General features: G+C 39.6%; 1 protein-coding gene across 1 annotated transcript in view; it reads left to right on the top strand.

Annotated features, from left to right (window-relative positions):
• arhgdia (Rho GDP dissociation inhibitor (GDI) alpha) overlaps positions 1–23112 on the top strand; it is a 59549-nt gene that overhangs the window by 13865 nt on the left and 22572 nt on the right. Inside the window, exon 2 of the mRNA XM_072242708.1 lies at positions 11812–12017. Coding sequence (XP_072098809.1) covers positions 11828–12017 — 190 coding nt within the window. The 5' untranslated portion in view covers positions 11812–11827. The remainder of the gene's footprint in view (positions 1–11811; positions 12018–23112) is intronic.

Below are 23112 nucleotides of genomic sequence, written 5' to 3'. Positions count from 1 at the left end.
GTATTAAGTATAAGGAATTTAGCTACTCAAGTTTGAAATAGCTGGACACTTGTTCTTTTGCATCAAGCCTGGAACTCATGTAAATCTGCAGAGGCTAACTTTCCCATGACCCTCAGAATACTTGAAGGTTGTGCCACATGCCATACATTCTTTGTCTAATGCTTTGCAAAATTTAGCTTTATTGGTAGATTACATTTATAAACAGGAAGGCCAGGAAAATGTTATGTTTTGTAACTCTACAACATTAAATTAATTTAAAGTAAAAGATGGACATTCCAAAATGTGAGTCTAACTTCTGTTTACTTTAAGCGAGGTGCGCATGTATCACTTAGTGGCATGATGATGTATGCCATTTACCTATTTTTACAGATAACCAGCAATGCATTATGTAAACAAAGAATGGTTAATCAAACAATTCACTTGTAATATTGCTCAAATATTAAATACACAACAGAAAACACCTTGCAACTTCCAGCATTGCATGTTCTTTTTTGAAGTCTACATAAGAAGTAAGAAGCTGAACTTGTGCATTGACACAGAGTACTTAGGAACAGACAGTCCAATGATTCATTTTAACGGGTTGCAGGATGGTACACCCTATCCTCGTTATATGCGAGGGGTATGTTCCTCGAAGTTGACGCATAATGTGAAATCGCATAATGTGAATAATTATTTAAATTGAGAAAATAGGGATGCGTTCCAGAGGGCTTCCTAAATATGTTTTATCTGTAATTTATTCACATTTTCATACCAATATGACACAAAAGCAGTACTACAAGACAACATTTGTATTATATTTAATCAATTTAAGGTAATATTCAATGTAATCATAGAAAGCTAACATCCTCTGGTGTACAGTACTCACCAAAAGTGGCAGGTGTGTTCACTCCGGAAGATGAGTGGTTGTTGTGGTGTCGGGCAGCTTTACACGGATAAGGTGGATGGTTATGGTCATCAGGATCAGATCAAGCACAGTAAGTAGACTCACAGAACTCTTAGAACTGCCGGCAGCAGAAGATTCCAGCGATTTGAATAAAGTCAAATTATGTGGTGAGGGTTGTTTGCTTGGCGGCAATTTTGTTTTTCAGCATAAATTTGCTTGTAGGGAAGAAGGGTTGACGGCAGAGAACGACTGAAATGCTGACTTCGTTCTAAACTTGGGTCCATGTCCATTGCCATTTGTGCCAAGTGTTCCAATTTCCACCATTCCTTCACTGTTGGTAAACTCCCGGGATTTTCAAAATCATCTGTTGCTTGCAGCATCTGAGAGATAGTTCGCTGTAAAACAAAAAATACGTACGCCTTGAATGTGGATCACACTGGTCGAGTGGTTGAATCAGCGATGTTGTGCTAGGCGGCAGGAAACGCACTGTTATGTTAGGATGAATGCTGTCCAAATGTTTAGGATGGGCTGGTGCATTGTCAAGCAACAAGAGAACTTTAGAGGCAAGATTCTGTTCCTGGCAGTAGCGTCCCAGAGCTGTGTTACCTTCAGCTGATGCTGCGCTGTCTATAATTTCCAACTTCTTTTCAAGTGTTAAAGCGGTTCTCTGCCACTCGGCTGACGGCCCAAGACATGGCATCGGACACTTAGGAGGCATAGTTAAGTATTTTAAGCACAAAATCACTGTACTGTAGGTAAAACCAACAAAAGTTTAAGATTGCGCATCCACACCTTGCCAAAACTAATGCGAGAGTGGCGGGAATAAAATTGTGAGGCGCGCACCTAACTTGTATTGGCGGGAAAGCAGTGCTTCTCATCCCAACAGTGAGTCTGTGAGGTGTGCGCACGTGACTTTTTTTGGCGGGAAGGCAGTGCTGCTCGCATAACTGTGAATTTTGGACGCATATAACGAGACGTTGGTAGAAATGGGTTCCTCGGATAACTGTGGATCCGCATAGTCTGAAGATGCATATAACAAGGATAGGGTGTACATAGATTGGTACTGGAAGCATTTCTGCATGTTTTCTTCATTAGATTATTTTATGGGCTCATTAGGAAATTTGGAACATTTCACCGTGAGAAGAGCTGTGACAAATATGCCTGTCAATGGAATGTCAAAATATAGTGTTTTTATTTTACACTGAAGTTGATACATTGTCATATTTATTGCCCTGCAATTAGTACCAAGAAAATCAGGTTAATGTAACTTGAAATGCATTTGTTAAATGTGACCTTCTGAATTTCCTGCTTTGTACATTTACAGATATTTACGTGCAAAATACAGTCCAGCATTGGCCAGATATTGACAATAAGAAATGGGAACAGGTGTAGGCTATTTGGCTTAAGCCTGCTATACCATCGATAAGATCATGCTAAGATCAACTTTCTTTAAGTTCACTTTTTGCCCTCTACCTATCACTCCTGATTTCCTTGGAGGTTAAAGATCTATCACAGCTTTGAATATACTCAAGTATTTATCCTCCATCTTTCTTTGCAAGAAATTGCAAAGCTCTCGACCTTTTTGAAAAAGGTTCTTCCTCAGTCATCCACATTTTGAGACCATGTCCTTTAATCCTGGACTCTGACCAGAGGGGAAGCATCCCCTAACATTTACCTCATCAAGATACCAAAGAATCTTGTGTTTCAGTAAATCTCATTCATACCTTAATACCCAACTTGTTCAATCCAGTATTGTCCTCCTGAACCCTCCCTAAATTGCTTCCACTGATTAAATGTTTCCTTGAATGAGGGGACCCAAAACTCTGTACTGTACTCTGTGGCCTTGCTAGTGCCTAGTATGGTTGTAACAAAACTTTATAACCAGCTTTTTTATTAACCTTCCTGACCTGTTTGCTAGCTTTGTTTCATATAAGAAGAGCTCCTAATCCTATTGTGTTGCAGCTTACTATCTTTGATTTCATCTATTTTCTTTCTTCCAAAGTAAGCAACTACACACTTCTGCTCTCTGTACTCGGTTGCCAACTTTTTGCCCACTCATTCAACCTAGTAATATGTCGTTGCAAATTATTTGTATATTGTAGATTTTTGCATCTCCAACAAATTTGACTACAATACATTCACTTCCTCCTTAGTGAACAGCTCCTTGCCAGTACTGATCCCAATGGTTATGGGTTACTGATCTTAAAGTTACCCCCTTATCTGTATTCCCTGCTAGCTAGCCAATCCTCTTCTGTCTAATGTGATATATTGTCTTCAACACCATGAGTTTGTAAGTGACCATGTGTGGCACCTTGTTAAGTATCTTTTGAAAGTTGACCTGCAAGTACAAAGCAAAATCAATCTCAGAAGTATATTTTCTCTTTTTGGCGCATGCTTGCAAGTCTGTGCGTGTGTCCGTGATGATGCCTTTTTCATGGCTTTTTTTTTAACAAGGCGCAGAGCGAGAGAGAGACTGTGTGGTGCGCCACTCCTCACACAGACATTTTCGCAGTATTTTTCCCTTTTTATTTTACGAGGTTGAGTTGCAATCTCGACACTTAACCCGGCACGGATGGGAAGCGTACTCGGGAGCGGACCCAACTGGTTTCGAACCCGGGAACCTCCGCTTCTGGGTCCGGCGCCGATGTCATTGCGCCACCAGCCAGCCCTCAGAAGTATGTTTTCAAGAATTTTTTGCTTAAGTAATTTCTTCCTAGTTATCTGTTGAGTCTTGAATTTTTCTCATCAATTTGGTGTAATAATCCAAATCAGGTAACAATGTTATTATGTATTTTGACAGGTACCCAGTACACCCCTTTATTGTGTAAATCTGAAAGTTTGATATCAATAAAATTAACCTAAATTCTGAAAAATGGCAATTCTTGCCTGTTGAAAATGTTTGAAATCTGCCTATTTGTTGATAAACAATTACAAGTTTGGATACATGTCAAAATGCATAAATCAATACTGTAATAAATACTGCCTTGGAACATGTTAACTTGTTTGTAGCATTCATAAGTGAAAATTAAAAAAAAACTTTGAGTTGTCTGCTCCATTTTGAAATACCTATTTGGTCAAATTAATGAATTCTGGTTATTAAAGATCAAAATGATTTATCACCAAAGTACCCTGAGATTTGTTTTCTTCCAGGCAAAAGTAGGTTGTAGGAACAGTTCAGTGATGAGGAGTGAAGTTATCCCTACTGGTTCAAGAGCCTGATGGTTGGGGGGTATTAGCAATAGGAATGTCTTTTCTTGATGTTTGAAATTAAATTATTTACTGATTAAAACTTGAATCATATTGGATATAGTTTTAATAATCTGGCAGTAAGTTAATGGGTAATGGAGTAAACTAATCTAAGTGGCTGGTTTCCAGAAAGCTGCCTTAAATTTATTTTGGGCTCCACAAATTTCCTTTGCAATATAAATGGTTTAGTAAATTGGAACTCGCAATGTTTTTGTTTTGAAGTGTTCTGGAGAACTTCAGTGCAGCTGAAGGATACTGTATCCTGGGGCCATGTGGTTGCTGCATTTTGGCATTCTGAATGGAAACATTTTACTTTGAGCCAAACAAAAATTTGCTTATTTCATCCCCTGAAATGTAATAGTGAGCCTATCCACACACCAAAGGGGGGGTGGGTGGAATGTTGCCATGGAGCCCCTAAGGGAAACTGGATATGCTGGGACATTCTCTCTCCCCGCCCCCGCCACCCCCAGCTGAAGTGTAGAGACTGAGGAATGACTTTAGTTTATACAGTCATGAGGAGCATAGTTAAGGTGAGGACTTTCTCTTGTTTAGGGATGTTTAAAGCAAAAGGGCATAAGTGTAAGGAAAGAGGAGAAAGATTTAAGGGGCTGCTTTGTCATGCTAGAGGGTGGTGGGTCAGCATGAGCTGCCAGAGGAAGCAGGGATGGGGTGGGTCCAATTACAATGTGTAAAAGACATTTGGACAATGTGGATAGGGTTTGGAGGGATAGCAAAGTAAATTTATTATTGAAGTACCATTTTCTTGCGGACGTATTCAATAGATTCATAATAGAATCAATGAAAGACTGCGTCAACTAGGTGAACAACCAGCGTGCAAAAGACAAACTGCAAATACAAAAAGAAAGTGAAAAGATAATTTTAAAAAATATATAAGTAAGCAATAAATGTATTGAGACCATGAGATGAGGATTCCTTGAAATTGAGTCCTTAGGTTTTGATAACAGTTCAGTGATGAGGTAATTGAAGTTTATCCCCTTTGGTTCAGGTGCTTGATGGTTGAGAGGTAATAACTGTTCCTGAACCAGGTGGTGTGAGTCCTGAGGCTCTTGTATCACCTTCCCAATGACAGCAGTGAGAAGAAAGCATGACCTGGGTGGTTGGTGTCCCTGATGATTGATGCTGCTTTCCTACAACAACGCTCTATGTAGATGTGCTTAATGGTGGGGAGGGCTTTACCAGTGATGGGCCAAATGAGTCTAGTTCAAGTAGACAGCTTGGTCAGTATGGATGAGTTGAGCCAAAGGGCTTATTTGCATGCTACCTGACTCTTAACCCTAGTATCCTAGTTCATGAGATGCAAAGAAAATAGATGTACAAGAAGATCAATAGTACAAAGAGTTTTATTGCAAGAAAGTTGGAGTACAAAAGGAAGCAAGTTTTGTTAAAGGTTATATTGAGCTGTGTGACACACTTAAACCATGTGACTTAAAACAAAATATACTTGAAGCTGGTGCAGCATTAAGTCACTAGATCTTTCCCTAAACCAAGAGCAATTGTACTTTGAGGAAAAAGATGGCTAAAGTTGCCCTCTACTTGATGGAGGTTAAAAGTTGGTGGGGTAATAAATATTTTGAGAATGAATACTTAAAGCTCTTTCCTCTTGTTGGATGGAGAATCCTAGACTTGGTATACGGGACATTTAGGACTGATGTGAAAAGATTTTTTTTACATATCATGTTCTAAATGATAGTAATACTCTTCTCACTTAACCACCATGGGGCCTTGTGACATATTTCTACTTCTGTTTTTTTGTGTGTTCTCTGACCAAGTTAAAACATGCATTGCAGTAAAACGTTGGTCAAAAAGTTGCTTCCTTTTCTCTGTCTATCTTTAAGATGTGTTATATTTCAAGTCACGTAACTCTACAAAGCACAGAATTCTTTTGGAATTCCTTCTGATAAATGGAAAATGTCAAAACAATTTTATTAATTCATTTGCTTGGCTTCCATTCCCTTTACAGTTTCACATTGGGGAGCCTTATTTTTGTTCCACTGAGTTTGTATCCAAGAAATTAATATCCACAGAAGAGCTTTAAAGCCACAAAAAATTGATCTCTGAATGACTATATTTGTATTTTTCCGGAGAGTTCTTACTCACTGTTCAGTGTCTGATGTTTGATCAATGGCTATTGCGCTGGTCACATAGGTCAGGAGCACAGTCAGTCAGTAATCTCTGATGAACTATCCTCAAGCAGAAGCAAATAGGATGGTTTTGGATTTTTTTTTTTATAAAGTTTGCAGAAACATTAGGAAAGAAGAAATTACTTGGTGAATTCATGTCCTACTTTATGCACCTTTCCCTGATCATCAAATAATTTTTGTGGCACAGATAATTCCTGGGTGATCACTTTGACGACCCTTTCTCCATAATATTTGTTATGTGCAGGAACATTCCATGTGACAAATAGCTCTCATTTTACTAGGCCTTTTGGGTTTTAAGAAAATAAACACGTAGAATAGTTGGCTACAAATTAGAGAGCAGATTTTTTTCCTATTTCTATGCTTAAACCTTGAAGCCAAGTGCAGATGTGTCTTTCATGTTTACTTTCCCTTCTCTTAGGAAAGATTTCTGTGCCACAGTCTTTTTTTAAGCTGTGTCTGGGTTTGCAGTGTAATTGCAGCTTATCCTGTTCAGTTGGTCATAACTCTCACTCGTTGGCTTCTAGTTAACTGGCACCTAGGAGAATAAAAAAATTACAGCGTAGGTGAGACTGTTATATCCACATGGGCTATGAAAGCTGTTGATGTCAATCTCTTTTCCACAGTCTTGACACATAAACTTGTGGGATACAGTGCCTTTCAGGCCCTCCTTGCATGTAAAGAAAATCCACTTATCCTCAATCAAATGATAGTTAAGCAAAGTACTGATGATTTTATTCATATGAAATCACTAACCTCTCAGTTGCTGATCTGAAAAACACTCCCTTAGTCTAGTTAATCATTCATAGCAGAAATCCTCTAGTCTGAAAAATGTTTGTTAATTTCCTCTGCACAATCTCTGATGCTATCATATCATTTATGGTGACCAGCACTGTTGCATAATTAGTGTTGTGAAAATTTCAGTTTGATCTTCCTATTCTTGTGTTCTTTGTAGTAACTGATGAAGGCCAGTATCCCTGTGTGTGGTCTGCTCCTAAACAGCTCCCCTACCTGGCTTACTGGCTTTATAGAAGCGTGGCCAAACAGTTTCAGATCTGTTCTTATGCACATATTAACACCTTTAGTGTATAACAATTTCCTAAATATATTGCAACACCAACCCTCTTAATTTTCTATCTTGTTATCCTCATCTTGAAATTGTTACTTTTTTTTGGCAGCTTTTGCTGATATTTTTGTAGAATGTTGTGATTCAAAATTGCTTCCACCCACTTAGGCTTTAATTAGTAAATGTGAAATAAGGTTTGAAAAGCAATTTTCTGTTTGTTTAACACCATCTGAAGATTTGTTTTGCTGCTGAAAGCTGCATTATAGGCTTTAGACCAACTACAACAGCTTTGTGCATGAATGGTTATTTCATGCTGATATTGTAATGGCTGGAAATATTTGATTATAACCTTCGCCCTCAATGTGTGGCTCTGTGATATGTCATGATGAATTGCAATTTGATTATCAAATGCTTTGGAAACTTCAGTGTTTCACACATACTGTTCACATCGACTCATTGTCAATTTGTTCATGAGGAATTTCAGTGGTTGAGGTGGTGAAGTGTGGTCTGGGATACCACAAAACTGGTTTGCACTTCAAATAAACCTTTAAGATACCGGAATGTGTGGCAACACTTGCTTATCCCAGCAGATCCTTGGGGTGTGTTGGTTGATAATGCAGATGAAGCATTTTGCTGCATGTTTTTCATGGATGTGTGATAAATATCTGAATCTGAGATCTCCCTAAGATGCTACAGTTACCCCAGCTGCAGCCCGTAGGAATTTTGTCCCACTAGTCTTTGTTCTGGACACATACAGTTTGTTCATAATGCAAAGAAGATATGTAGCCTCAATTTCTCCAAGTTCTACCTGGTCAACTTTCCCTTTTCACTAGGGCAAACGTTTTTCATTACAGCTTCACACAAATGAAGAACTTCGCAAATGATGAAAGGTCTCACCTTCAGCTTCTCTTCCAAGAAATGGCTGCAGAAATAAATTAAACCATTGTGGTAAATAAATCTGAATCTGTCTTACAGTATGCCCTGAATTGAGAAATAGGCCCTTTATTCATTGTTACCTTTCAGCTCTAACATCTGATAGAATGTAGGAGCTCTGAGCTATTCGTCTGAACAAATCTCAACAGGTTATATTCTCTGAGTCATCTGATTGGATCATTTTCTTCAGCTTGCTCCCTGTACCTTTTAATTCCTCTTTGTTTTAAAGTAAGTTCTATTTTAAAACTTGCCTTCATGGGGAAAAACAAATTTAAGTTACCCTTTATAAAAGATCTCACAATCTTATGTTTAATATTTATCTTATTCGGTGCCTAACATAAAAACTGAAAGCTGATAAATGGCCTATGTTCCAGAGCTGTGAAAGAGGCCACTGTAGAGATGGTCTGGTTATCATCTTTTGAAATTCTGTAGATTCTGGAATTGTTCCTGTATATTGGAGTGCAGCAAATATAATCCCACTGTTTTAGGAAGAGAAGGACAGAAGATAGTGATTTCATAACATCAGTAGTAGAGAAAGTAGAGTCTATGCTGAAGGATGAGTTAACCAGATCTAGAAATTAACGATTGGATTGAGCATAGTCAGTATGATTTTATGAAAGCGAAACTAGTCTGACTAACCCTTGCATTTGAGGATGTTATGTGGTTGAATGGGTAAGCGTGTGATAAATTAAAGTTAGCTTTTTTCCAAATCTGAATCAACTGTTAGTCTTATTCTAATTCCATTCCCAGAACATTTCCTGTTAACTTGCTCACAAAGCTTTTATGGACTACTATTTCCAAGAATCTTTATTTCGTCATACAGAAATTTCAACTCTTGCGCTCTAATTATTTTGCCCTCTTCCTTGATGTGCTTTTTAGTATGCCATTTTTAACAATTCCTGTGCTGAAATCCATTTATTTTGCCTTTCCGTCTACCTTCTCTAACTACTGACTTCCTCACTCTTCTGTATCTGTAGGTGCCTACAGTTTTTTGGGACATTGGAGGGGGAAAAAAATCAGAACACAATCCACAAGTGAATGTTTTGCTGGAGAATCATTGGTTGTTGAGGGGCTACTGGTTAACATGGTCAGTGAGGTTACATTTACAAGTGGGGTTATACACTTGGGACACTAATTGTGGGGCTCTGTGATCTTCTGTTATGTAAGAACACAGGATATAGTTTATAATGTTAGCAATTCAATAGTATTGCATAGCCTTTGCAATCCAGAAAAATAGACTATTTGATGTTTGTGTTCTAACTGAGCTTTCTCCTATCTTTATCTCTTTTGCCTTGTGCTTTTCTGGTTTCCATTGCATGATTCAGTGTTACTCACCTTGACTGTTCATTGTGGTAGCAAGTACTAGGTTCTGAGAACTGTAAAAGAAATTTCTCCTTAATTTGCAATAGGGTTTATTTTTGTTTTTTTTTAATTGATGGTTGCAACAGAGGAATTCAGAATCTTGTAGAACAGGGTTTCTCAACCTTTTTTATGCCATGGACCCCAAGCTGGGAACCCCTGATGTTGAGTAGAGACTAGGTAGATGGTGTGAAAATGGTGATGAAAGGTTCAATAATGAAAAGTGGCATCAAAGAAAGGCTTTTGAGCTGTGAACTCGTCCGTGGTGTGGTGGAGGCACGTTTAATTGCACCATTCATAAGTGTACAAGATAGGAATCTCAGAAGTATTTTCAGAGTTATGGGAGTTGGACCAACTAGGGCTGTTCTTGAGCAAACTTGGCAGACTTAATGATCTATTTCTGCTGTTCAATGATTATAGTACAGTACCTAGTTCATAACTCTCAGACTGGAAGCATTGCTTCTGATGAACATGCTTCACCAAATGTTTACCAATGTGTATCAGATTAAAGGTGTAAATTAATTAGAGACTCTAATAAATTGTTTGATTTTTAAAAAAAACTTTAAATCAATCTGTGTGATTGCAATTGTTACCCATGACTTTGCTAATTCACTTTTCTGTGTACTTTACAGATCTCTACAATGCAGCTCATTGAAGTAATCTTGTTCAAAAGATAGCGAAAAATCTGTTGTATCACAGATCCAAAATAGTTCATGCTCAACAGATATCCACTCTAGGCCTATTATCAGATACACTTATTAAATAATGTTTTGGATATAACTTGGAACCCACTTGCCTCTTATTATAGAGGGTGCAGTTTGGAGAAGTAGGAGAGCAAAACACAACAGTGATCTGATTTTTTTTTCTCTGCTGCCTTGGTAGTCATGTGATGCATTGACTGGTTAATAACTGATTATAGGTGAAATAATAGATTCTGTGACATGTGATTGAAAGGATTATAATCGAAACTAGTCACATTTGCAAAATCTCATTGATTGCTAAATCTTACAGTTAATGTTTTTGTTCTTCACATTGTTAGAAATAGCCACAATCTGCCATCTGCTTAATGTTGTACATGCTGTTTTAACAATTAAAAGCCTGACATTTAATAATACCAGTCTTTGCTTGAGGGGAGTTATTGGGTCAAATTCATCTGAAACTGAGTTCTTGAAACTCATCGAGAAACCTTGTTAATTCTACTGCCATATATGGAAGAATAAAAGCAGAGGCTGAGGTTTCCTGCACTTGATGTGCTAGTTGTGTTCTACAGTGACTGCCTTGTAAACGTTGACTGGATCATCTTTTGCTGACTTTTTTTCTATTGAAAGATGTATACTATAAGGTATGCTTTGATCTTGTATAGTGAGCGGGTGGGTAGGTCCACAAACACAAGTAAAGAGTTGCTGCACTGCCAACCCCGGCATCCCATTCTTAAAAATCTGGGCATTTAAACTGCCTCGTTGGCTGAATCACTGATATAAACTCTGAAAATTTTTATTGTCCTACCTTAAATTTGGTGTGGTATTAGTAAATAAGTAGTGTTAAGTAAATAGGAAATTAAAAAAAAAAGTAGTGAGGTAGTGTTCATGGGCTCAATGTTCACTTAGAAATTGGATGGCAGAGAGGAAGAAGCTGTTCCTGAATTGTTGAGCATGTGCCTTCAGGCTTCTGTACCTCCATCCTGATGGTAGCAATGAGAAGAGGGCATGTCCTGGGTGGTGGAGGTCTTTAATGATGACTGTCGCCTTTCTGAGGCACCACTCCTTGACGCCTATAGAAATTTGTGAGTGTTTTTGTGACATACCAAATCTCAAACTCATAATGAAATATAGTTGCTGTCTTGCTTCCTTTATAGCTGCATCGATATGCTGTTTTCCAGGTTAGGTCCTTAGAGATAATGACACCCAAAAACTTGAAATTCACTCTCTCCACTTCTAATCCCTCTATCAAGTCCTCATCTGGGGATTACTGGGTAGCACGGCTTAAGGGCCAATTCCATGCTGTATCTCAGTAAATAAATTAATTCAATATTCAATTTTTACTGCCTTTGAAATAATCATTAGTTATTGAACGTTCGGCCCCAGTGTTTAATTTCTGTCTTTAAATATTGAATTATGTATTGAAACACCGGGATCTCTACATTGTGCCGTTTTATTTTAATATAGTTGTGTGAAGGGCAAAATGGCAGAGCAGGAGCCAACCGCAGAACAGCTGGCAGCAATTGCTGCTGAGAATCAGGAGGAGGAAACCCCAGTGAGCTACAAAGCACCAGCACAGAAAAGTCTGCAGGAGATTGAAGAACTGGACAAAGATGATGAGAGCCTCAGAAAGTACAAGGAGGTACTGCTGGGAAACCGCGCTAAAGTCACTGGTAGGTCTGCTTTTGTTCAAGAATGTGGTAGTTGTATTGGATACCTCTTTTCTGTCCTTCGATTTTCTGTGTGGAAAGTTGATAGATTTGCCCTCTATAAATCCTCGGGATGCTTGGTGAGTAAAGAAGTGGTTTCACCATTCAGACAAGTTCTCTTCTATTAACAGATCCTAGTTGGACATTGGCAGCTGAAGGATTTCTCATTCTTATAAGTATGGTAGGATATACAGCAGCCAGATTTTCTGCCCAACCTGAACCTTAACACCCTTTATCATTATTTTCTAACTCATGTGGTTTATATATGTTTCATGGCTCGGACCACTTGGCTGAATTAATCAGCACTAGTTAGTGTTTATATTCTTCTCAAGCTTTCTCTGCTTGTTTAAATCTATTGGTCTAGTCCTTTTATTCCCTTTTATACCAGGGATTCCCAACTTGGGCTCCACGTACCTTTTTCTTAATGGTATTGGTCCATGGCATTTTAAAACAAAAGGTTGGGAACCCCTGCTTTACCAATTTGTCTAACTTATCCTTAAATGTTCTTTTTTTTTATATATATCATTTTTATTGAGTCTTCAAAGTGAATACATGAGAAAATAATATCTACCCTCCCCCCTCTCTCCCCCCCCCGATATGTACTCCTACCTAAAGAGGAAAGAAAAAAAGAAGAAAAAAAAGAACCGCCTGAATATTGGAAGGTTTGCACATGCTCCATGGGATTAAAGATAAATTTAATATATATTTGTTACTTTCCCCAAGGAACCAAGATCTTTATCATTGGAGCTGTAAATAAGGGCTCCAAATATTCAAATATGTTTCATATTTATCTCTTAAAATCTAAAACATTACTTAGCTTCTCAGCTGTCATAGTTCCCTGGGGAATCTCTTTGAATTTCACCATGTTGCTATGTGTTTCCCTCCCAATCATCCAGGCAAAAAGAAAAAAAAGATAGATAAGATACAAAAAAAGAAAAAACAAAATATCCCCCCACTAATGTTGTGAATGAAAAGATACACAACACTACCTCCCTTCATTTTGCGGGTCGTAGCTATTGCCACGCTTGCACACATGAATAACGTAGCGATTGGTCAGTATTTCTTCCAGCTCCCCCATAACAAAAAATTGTATATATATAAAAAAAAATTAATGTCATTATTCCCAGCTAGTATTCCTCAAATTTTAACCTTTCTTCCCCTCCCTCATATAATTAATAATATATTTATATATTCATCTGCCTAAAAATCTAACAGGCCTAACCCTTGATCCAGTCTTCATCTTCAATCTTCATCTCGCTCCCCTGGGTCTGTTCTTGTATCTGGTGAATATTCAAAGAATCTCGCACAAACTCCTTCGCTTTCCGGTAATCATCAAAAAATCTTTTTGCTCCACCAGCCCAAAATGTCTTCAAGGTTGCAGGATAACGCAATATAAATTGATAACCGTGATCCCATAGGGCTTTTTTCACTGGATTAAATTTTTTCCTTCACTTCAAAAGTTCATAACTTATGTCAGGGTAGAAAAAAATTTTCTTCCCTTCTATCATCAGTGGCCCTTTTCTCTTCTTGGCAGCTTGGGCAGCTGCCTGTAGAATCCTTTCTTTGTCTTGAAATCTTAAGAATTTTATTAAAATTGATCGTGGATATTGGTCATCTTGTGGTTTTGGTCTTAGAGCTCTATGTACCCGCTCAATTTCAATTGATCGGTCTTCCTCTTTCATTTGCAAGGTTTTCGGGATCCATCTTTGAAAAAATTCTATTGGATTATCTCCCTCTATACCTTCTTTAAGACCAACAATTTAAATATTATTATATCTACTAAAATTTTCCAACACGTCCACTTTCTCCAAGAGTCGATTTCTTTCCGTGTTCCAGACAAGCACATCATTTTCTGTTTTTTCCACTCTATCGTTAATATGCTCCATTGTTCTTTCCATCTTCTGAAGTTTCTTATCCATTTTATCCTGTCTTTTCATAGCTTTATCATAGCACATCTTCACGTCTCTAAGCTCTGTTCTTAATTTTCTTAGTTCAGCAGTTAATTGCAATAAAGCTTCTCTTATGTCTCCATCGTCTCCTTTACTTCCAGTCTCTTCCAGTTCTTCCTCCTCCTCTTCATCTGTATTCTCTGCGGTCTCCAATTCTGACTCTGAGTCACTTTCAGTTGCAGTGGCCGTCGGTTCTTGTAGTTTAAGTTGTGTCGATTTGCGCATGCGCATTTCCGGCATCTTCTTTCAAGAGATCGCTACCACCGCCATTGCTCCCTGTTCTTCTACGCCAGAGATAAAATGCATCTCCTCCGAAGGAGATCCAACCTGAATCCGAGGCTCCATCGCTGCAGTAGGCCCTTCTTTCTTCCCATCTCGCAGCGACTTCACAAGAACAGACTTCTTCTGTTGCGGTTTACGAGGCATATCGTAGAGTAGTCTTACGAGGTTTATAAGTAGTTTTCGGAAAGTATTTATTAACTTTGTTTAAACGGTACTTTGCTGATTTTTTACGGGAGAGCTGGATTCACACGTCTCAATCCCATGTCGTCATGTGACCCCCCCCCCCTTAAATGTTCTTGAGTGTGTCAAAGGTTTTAGGGAGGAGATAGGAAAATGGGGTTGAGAGAAAGTAATTAGTCATGATGAAATGGCAGAAGACACTTGATGGGCTGAAAGCCCTAATTCTGCTGCTTTGTCTTATTATGGTCTCTATTGTTTTTCTGTGTATTATTTGATTTTTTTTTTTGCTGGGCTGTAAAATGTATTTTCAGAACTATGGCTGATCCGTGAGCACCATTACGTTCAGCCACTTCCTCCTCTACCCCTCCCAAAATTAATTCTACATTAATAGTGATCCAAGGGTGTGGAGGCTTTGGAAAGGGTACAGAAGATGTTGCTTGGACTGGAGGATTTGTGGACAAACCTGGGTTGTGTTCACTGTTAGAAATTTATAAAATAATATAAGGCATAGATAGAGCAAACAGTCAGAATCTTTTCCCAGGCTTAGGCGAGGACAGGTGCAGGTTAGAACTGAAGACTGAGAAATTAGAGGTATAACAATTGTAAGCAGGGTGGTAATTCAGTCAGTTGAATGCTCCTCCTGTGAGATATGGGATTTCAGGGTATCTGACAATCTCCCTGATGACTGCATTTTCAGAAGGTGCATCCAACTGCAGATCCTGACTGACAAGGTCAAAGAACTGGAGCTGGAGTTGGATGAACTCAGGACCATCTGGGAGGCTGAAAACCTCGTAGCTGAGACATACTGATGTGGTCGCACCCTGAGTCCAGGTATGGGGGTAAAAGGAGTAAGCAATTAGTGCAGGGTTCACATGTGGCCATTCCCCTCAGCAACAAGTATACCCCTTTGGATACTGCTGGGAGGAAAGGCGGGGAGCTGGGCACACCAGCAGCAGCTAGGCTAGTGACACTGTGGCTGGCTCTGAGTCTGAGTCTCAGCAGGGAAGGGTAAAGTCAGGCTGAGTGATAGTAATAAAAGACTCACTAGTTAGGGGGACAGATAGGAATCCTGAACCTGTGAAAATGATGCTAGAATGGTCTGTGGCCTCCCATGTGCTAGGTCCAGGTTGTCTCAGAGCAGCTGCAGAAGATTCTCAAGAGGGAGGGTGAGCAGCCAGAGGTCATGGTGTACACTGGCATCATTGACATGAGCAGAAAGGGGGAAGAGGTCACAGTGAGTATAGGGAGGCTGAAGGGCAGGACCTCCAAGATATTAATCTGTGGATTACTCCCAGTGATATGTGCTAGTTAGGGAAGGAATAGGGTGATAGTACAGATGAATGTATTGCTGAAGAAGTGGTGCAGGAGGTAGGGTTTCAGATTTCTGGATCATTGGGATCTCTCCAGGGAAGGACAGTTTACACCTGAATCAGAGGGAGACAAATATCCTTGTGGGCAGGTTTGTTAGAGCTGTTGGTGAGGATTTAAACAAATTCAGCAGGGGAATGGGAACTGAAGTACAAGGCTGAGGATGGGGCAGTTATACAAATGGATGCATTGTGTAGTGAGACTGAAGAAGAGCAGGCAGGTGGATCTCCTGTTAGGAAACGAAGTAGGGCAAGTGACGGAAGTCTGTGTAGGGGAGCACTTTGGTTCCAGTGATCATAACGCCATTAGTTTCAATTTGATCATGGACAAGGATAGATCTGGTCCTAGGGTTGAGGTTCTGAACTGGAAGAAGGCCAAATTTGAAGAAATGAGAAAGGATCTAAAAAGTGTGGATTGGGACAGGTTGTTCTCTGGCAAAGATGTGATTGGTGGGTGGGAAGCCTTCAAAGGGGAAATTTTGAGAGTGCAGAGTTTGTATGTTCCTGTCAGGATTAAAGGCAAATTGAATAGGAATAAGGAACCTTGGTTCTCAAGGGATATTGCAACTCTGATAAAGAAGAAGAGGGAGTTGTATGAAATATATAGGAAACAGGGGGTAAATCAGGTGCTTGAGGAGTATAAGAAGTGCAAGAAGAAAGAAATCAGGAGGGCAAAAAGAAGACATGAGGTTGCCTTGGCAGTCAAAGTGAAGGATAATCCAAAGAGCTTTTACAAGTATATTAAGAGCAAGAGGATTGTAAGGGATAAAATTGGTCCTCTTGAAGTTCAGAGTGGTCGGCTTTGTGCAGAACCAAAGGAAATGGGGGAGATCTTAAATAGGTTTTTTGCGTCTGTATATACTAAGGAAGCTGGCATGAAATCTATGGAATTGAGGGAATCAAGTAGTGAGACCATGGCAACTGTACAGATTGAAAAGGAAGAGGTGCTTTCTGTCTTGAGGAAAATTAAAGTGGATAAATCCCCGGGACCTGACAGGATGTTCCCTCGGACCTTGAAGGAGACTAGTGTTGAAATTGCGGGGGCCCTGGCAGAAATATTTAAAATGTTGCTGTCTACGGGTGAAGTGCTGGGGGATTGGAGAGTGGCTCATGTTGTTCCGTTGTTTAAAAAAGGATCGAAAAGTAATCCGGGAAATTATAGGCCGGTGAGTTTAATGTCAGTAGTAGGTGAGTTATTGGAGAGAGTACTAAGAGACAGAATCTACAAGCATTTGGATAGACAAGGGCTTATTAGGAACAGTCAACATGGCTTTGTGCGTGGTAGGTCATGTTTGACCAATCTGTTGGAGTTTTTCGAGGAGGTTACCAGGAAAGTGGATGAAGGGAAGGCGGTGGATATTGTCTACATGGACTTCAGTAAGGCCTTTGACAAGGTCCCGCATGGGAGGTTAGTTAGGAAAGTTCAGTCGCTAGGTATACATGGAGAGATGGTAAATTGGATCGGACATTGGCTCGATGGAAGAAGCCAGAGAGTGGTGGTAGAAAATTGCTTCTCTGAGTGGAGGCCTGTGACTAGTGGTGTGCCACAGGGATCAGTGCTGGGTCCATTGTTATTTGTCATCTATATCAATGATCTGGATGATAATGTGGTAAATTGGATCAGCAAGTTTGCTGATGATACAAAGATTGGAGGTGTAGTAGACAGTGAGGAAGGTTTTCAGAGCCTGCAGAGGGACTTGGACCAGCTGGAAAAATGGGCTGAAAAATGGCAGATGGAGTTTAATACTGACAAGTGTGAGGTATTGCATGTTGGAAGGACAAACCAACGTAGAACATACAGGGTTAATGGTAAGGCACTGAGGAGTGCAGTGGAACAGAGGGATCTGGGAATACAGATACAAAATTTCCTAAAAGTGTCGTCACAGGTAGATAGGGTCGTAAAGAGAGCTTTTGGTACATTGGCCTTTATTAATCATAGTATTGAGTATAAGAGCTGGAATGTTATGATGAGGTTGTATAAGGCATTGGTGAGGCCGAATCTGGAGTATTGTGTTCAGTTTTGGTCACCAAATTACAGGAAGGATATAAATAAGGTTGAAAGAGTGCAGAGAAGGTTTACAAGGATGTTGCTGGGACTTGAGAAACTCAGTTACAGAGAAAGGTTGAATAGGTTGGGACTTTATTCCCTGGAGCGTAGAAGAATGAGGGGAGGTTTGATAGCGGTATATAAAATTATGATGGGTATAGATAGAGTGAATGCAAGCAGGCTTTTTCCACTGAGGCAAGGGGAGAAAAAAACCAGAGGACATGGGTTAAGGGTGAGGGGGGGAAAAGTTTAAAGGGAACATTAGGGGGGGCTTCTTCACACAGAGAGTGGTGGGAGTATGGAATGAGCTGCCAGACGAGGTGGTAAATGCGGGTTCTTTTTTAACGTTTAAGAATAAATTGGACAGATACATGGATGGGAGGTGCATGGAGGGATATGGTCCGTGTGCAGGTCAGTGGGACTAGGCAGAAAATGGTTTGGCACAGCCAAGAAGGGCCAAAGGGCCTGTTTCTGTGCTGTAGTTTCTATGGTTCTATGGTGATAGAGCATAATTGCAATCAGTGGAATGAATTGAAGTGTAACATGCAGGCAAAATGGAAAAGTGTGAAGAATACAGGATTTTAGGTATTATATTTGAATGCACGCAGTATACAGAATAATGTAGATAATCTTGACATGAGCATCACTGAATGACTGAAGCAACATAGTTGGGAGCTTAACTTCCAAGAATACATGTTGTATCAATAGGACAGGGGGATAGGATGGCCCTGTTGGCAAAAATGAAATCAAATCTTTAGAAAAGTGGTGTAGGATCCAAAGAGGTATAATCCTTGTGGACAGAGTTAAGAAACTGCAAAGGTTAAAAAAAAAAGCACTGCTGGGAGTTATATACAGGCCTCTGAACTGTAGCCAGGATGTGGGACATAAATTACAAGAGAAGATAGAAAAGGCGTGTAATAAGGACAATGTTACTATAGTCATGGGCGATTTCAATATGCAGGTAAATTGAAAAAATTAGGTTGGTGCTGGATCCCAAGAGAGGGAATTCATATAGAATGTGTATGAGATGGTTTTCAAAGCCGTTTGTGGTTGAGCGCACTGAGAGGGGCAATTCTGGATTGGGTGTGTAATGAACCAGATTTAATTAGGGAGCTTAAGGTAAAGGAACCTTTAGTAGGCAGTGATAATTCTCCCTGCAGCTTGACAGGTACAAGATAAAGTCAGAAGTATCAGTATTACAGTGGAGTAAAGGAAATTACAGAAGATGAGAGAAGAGCTGGCCAAAGTTGATTAGAAGGCGACCCCAACAGAGATAATGGTAGAACAGGAGTAACCGGAGATTCTGGGGGCACTTTGGAAGGCGTAGGATATATACATCCCAAGATGAAGTAGTATTCTAAAGGGAGAATGACACAACTGTGGCTGACAAGGGAAGTTAAAGATAGCATAAAAACAAAAGAGAGGACATAATAGCAAAAATTTGTAGAATGTTAGAAGATTGGAAAGCTTTTAAAACCAAAGGAAGGCCATAAGGAGAGGAAAAAATGATATATAAAGATATACTAACCAATAACAGAGGATATTCAAATATTGTTTAGATGTATATACAGAGTATGAGAGGCGAGAGTGGATATCAGACCGCTGGAAAATGATGCTGGAGAAGTAGTAATGGGGGACAAACAAAAGGTGGACGAACTCAATGAGTGTTTTATTTCATTCTTTACTGTGGAAAACAATGGCAGTATGCCAGAAGTGCAAGAGCGTCTGGGCAGAAGTGAGTGTAGTTACTGAGGAGAAGGTGCTTGGGGAGCTGAAAGCTCTGAAGGTAGATATCTGGGCCAGATGGAATTCACCCCAGGATTCTGAACAGGTGGCTGAAGAGATTGTGACAACATTACTAATGATCTTTCAAGAATCACTAGATTCTAGAATGGTTCAGGAGGACTGGAAAATTGCAAATATCACTCCACTCTTTAAGAAGGGAGGGAGGCAGAAGAAAGGAAATTCTCGGCTGGTTAGCTTGACTTCAGTGGTTGGGAAGATGTTGAAGTCCATTACTAAGGATGAGGTTTCGGAGTACTTGGTTTAATGGTTTAATAGACTAAAGTCAGCATGGTTTTCTAAAGCAGTGGTCCCCAACCACTGGGCCACGAGGAAACGATATGATTTGGCAATATGAGTCAGCTGCACCTTTCCTCATTCCCTGTCACGCCCACTGTTGAACTTGAACGCACGCGAGGTCATTACCCACGTGTCATCCATGTCAGCGCGGGAAGAAGATCAACTCCTTGAGCTTGCAAATGACGGCGGGCTGAAAAGTATGTTTGACATAACTTCTCTGCCGGTATTCCAGATCAAAGTCAAGGCTAAATATCCTGAGATAGCCACGAAATCACTGAAAACATTGCTTCCATTTCCAACATATCTGTTGTAAAGGGTAAATCTTGTCTGACAAATCTGTTGGAATTCTTTGAGGAATCAACAAGCGGGATAGACAAAGGAGAATCAGTGGATGTTATTTATTTAGACTTCCAGAAGCCCTTTGACAAAGTGCTACACAAGATAAGAGCCCATGGTATTTCAGGAAAAGTACTAGCATGGATAGGATTGCTTACTGACAGGAGGCAAAGACTGGGAACAAAGGAGGCCTATTCTGGTTGGCTGTCAGTGACTAGTGATGTTCTGCAGTGGTCGGTGTTGGGACCCCTTCTTTTCATGTTATATGTCAATGATTTGAATGAAGGAATTGATGACTTTGTGGCCAAGTTTGAGGATGATATAAACTTGCAGTTTGAGTCAGTGGTAAGGAAGGCAAATGCACTGTAAGCATTCATTTCGAAAGGACTAGAATATGAGAGCAATGATATAATGTTAAAGCTTTATAAGGCATTGGTCAGACTGCACTTGGGAGTATTGTGAGCAGTTTTGGGTTCCTTATTTAAGAAAAGATGTGCTAGTATTGTACAGGGTCCAGAGGAAATTCACAACAATGGTTCTGGGAATGAAAGGGTTTACATATGAGCATTTGATGGCTCTGGACCTGTACCCGCTGGAGTTTAGAATAAGGGCATGTCTCCTTAAAATCTATTAAATATTGAAAGACCGAGGTAGAATGAATGGGAGAGGATGCTTCATAGAGTGGGATAGTTTAGGAGCAGAGGACGCAGCCTCAGAATAGAGGGACATCCATTAATGAGGAATTTCCTTAGCCAGAGAGTGGTGGACTCCATGGAATTTATTGCCATGGACAGCTGTGTGGGCCAAGTGATTGAGTATATTTAAAGCAGATGTTGAAAAGTTCTTGATTAATCAGGGCATCAGAAGTTACAGAGAGAACGCAGGAGCGTGGGGGTTGAGAGCGATAATAAATTAGTCATGATGGAATATTGGAGCTGAATTAATAGACCAAATGACCTAACTGTGCTCCAGTGTCTTATGGTCTTATGAAATGTTAAATTGAAAAGAGATGTGTGGGGTAATTTTTCCCCCCCACACACAGTGATAGATGCCTGAAATGGGTTGCCAGAGGTAGTGGTGGAAGCAGATGCAATAGTCATGTTTAAGAGGCTTTTAGATAGATGTATTAGTATTTAGGGAATAGAGGGATATGGATAATGTGCAGGCAGAAGAGATTTAGTAATTTGCTATTGTGTTTACTGCAAGCATAATGGCAAAGCGCTTGTTCCCATGCTGCATGCTTAATAACTGGAGCAGCCTAAATTTGTTGGTAAATATGACCCTCATCTTTTAAAAAAGAGACAATAGAATTGATATCTATCCCTTAAGGATAGGAAAGTTGACTAGCTCCTTTTATGTTAACTATCCAGTGAATTCCTCCAGTGAATGAAAGCATTTGGTAATGGTGTAAATTGGTACTGTCTACCGTGTGTTTTCTTCTGAATGAAGGGACACTGTCAGTTTTTATAGGATATCATACTGAACAGATCCTTAGGAAGGCAGAATAATCCCCGCATGGAAAACTGACTAAAACCCTACAATAGATAACATGTGAATCTCAGTATCTAGGTAAATTATTTTAATGGTCTTTTGTTAATTGTATCAGTAACCACTCAGTTTCAGTTTGTTCCTATTGATTTTCACTTCAGTTAAGGTTTTGCATATATAGTAATTGTGCCAAGGACATGTTAGAAAAATGTCTATATTTGACCAACGAATCTAGAAGTGTTATATATGCAATTTTTAAAATCTATTGTGGCAAAGATCAGTTTTTTTAAAAAAATTCTATGTTGTATTGAGGCACTTCTCTACCTTTTTTGAGACTAATTAAAATTAGAAACTCTATTTCAGTAAATGAGACCTCATTAATTCTGAGTTAATTTGATTTGGAAGAATCAAACCAAGATTATTGAGAATCAAAAATATTTTGCCTCCCATCTAACTAACAAAACAAAGCATGCTTGAGCGAGAGTATGCCCTGGAGAAAAATCTAGTTGCTATGCATCTTCAGAGTCTCTTAGCTGCCAAAATATTATGTGGCAAGTGAACGAGAGTTCTCAGCTGGCACATGGCTCTAGTCCCTGTGAATGGAATGGAGTGAAAATGATCTGCTGAGCTTTCTGACCACTGCTGGGAATAGGGCAATACGTGCTTTGAGAATCACTTAATGTGCACTTAGTTCTGGCTTTGCCACCACCTCTTCCCTTCCCCCATGTGCTTGGGCAGCTTTTAATGTTTAGTTTTTGCAACCAGAAGGGAACCCAATGGTTCCAGTTTGTAATAACTGCAGATCTCTCTCACTGTGTTCCATTGTAACAATAGATTAACAAATATACACACTGGTCAGGAATTCAGTGTATTATGGAATATAAAATTCCTTTTTGTGTCATTACAGATTTGATTAACTCAGAACATAGCACCATTTTCATTAGAACATTACAGTACTGTATGAAAGTCTTAGGCACATGTATGTAGCTAGGGTACTTAAAGACTTTCGCATAGAACTGTAGTAATTTAAGTATTGCACTGTACTGCCACACCAAATAAAAGAACAAATTTTATGACATACGTGAGTGATGATAAACCTGATTCTGATATGGGCCTCTATTGTGGATTGACAGTGGGAAGGGAGCTGGGAGGGGGGAATCATGATTGGGAAAAGGGGAGGGAGCAGAAAGCACCAGAGAGACATTCTGTAATGATCAATAAACCAATTGCTTGCAATCAAATAACCCTGCCTGGTGTCTCAGGGCTGGGTGTGTCTGTACCCGCGCCATCCCTGGCCCCTGGCACACATTCTCTACCACCTGTCCCAC

This window comes from Mobula birostris, chromosome 24 (genome assembly GCF_030028105.1).
Source record: "Mobula birostris isolate sMobBir1 chromosome 24, sMobBir1.hap1, whole genome shotgun sequence".
Lineage (NCBI taxonomy): Eukaryota > Metazoa > Chordata > Chondrichthyes > Myliobatiformes > Myliobatidae > Mobula > Mobula birostris.
This window is presented reverse-complemented; position numbering and strand designations above follow the sequence as displayed.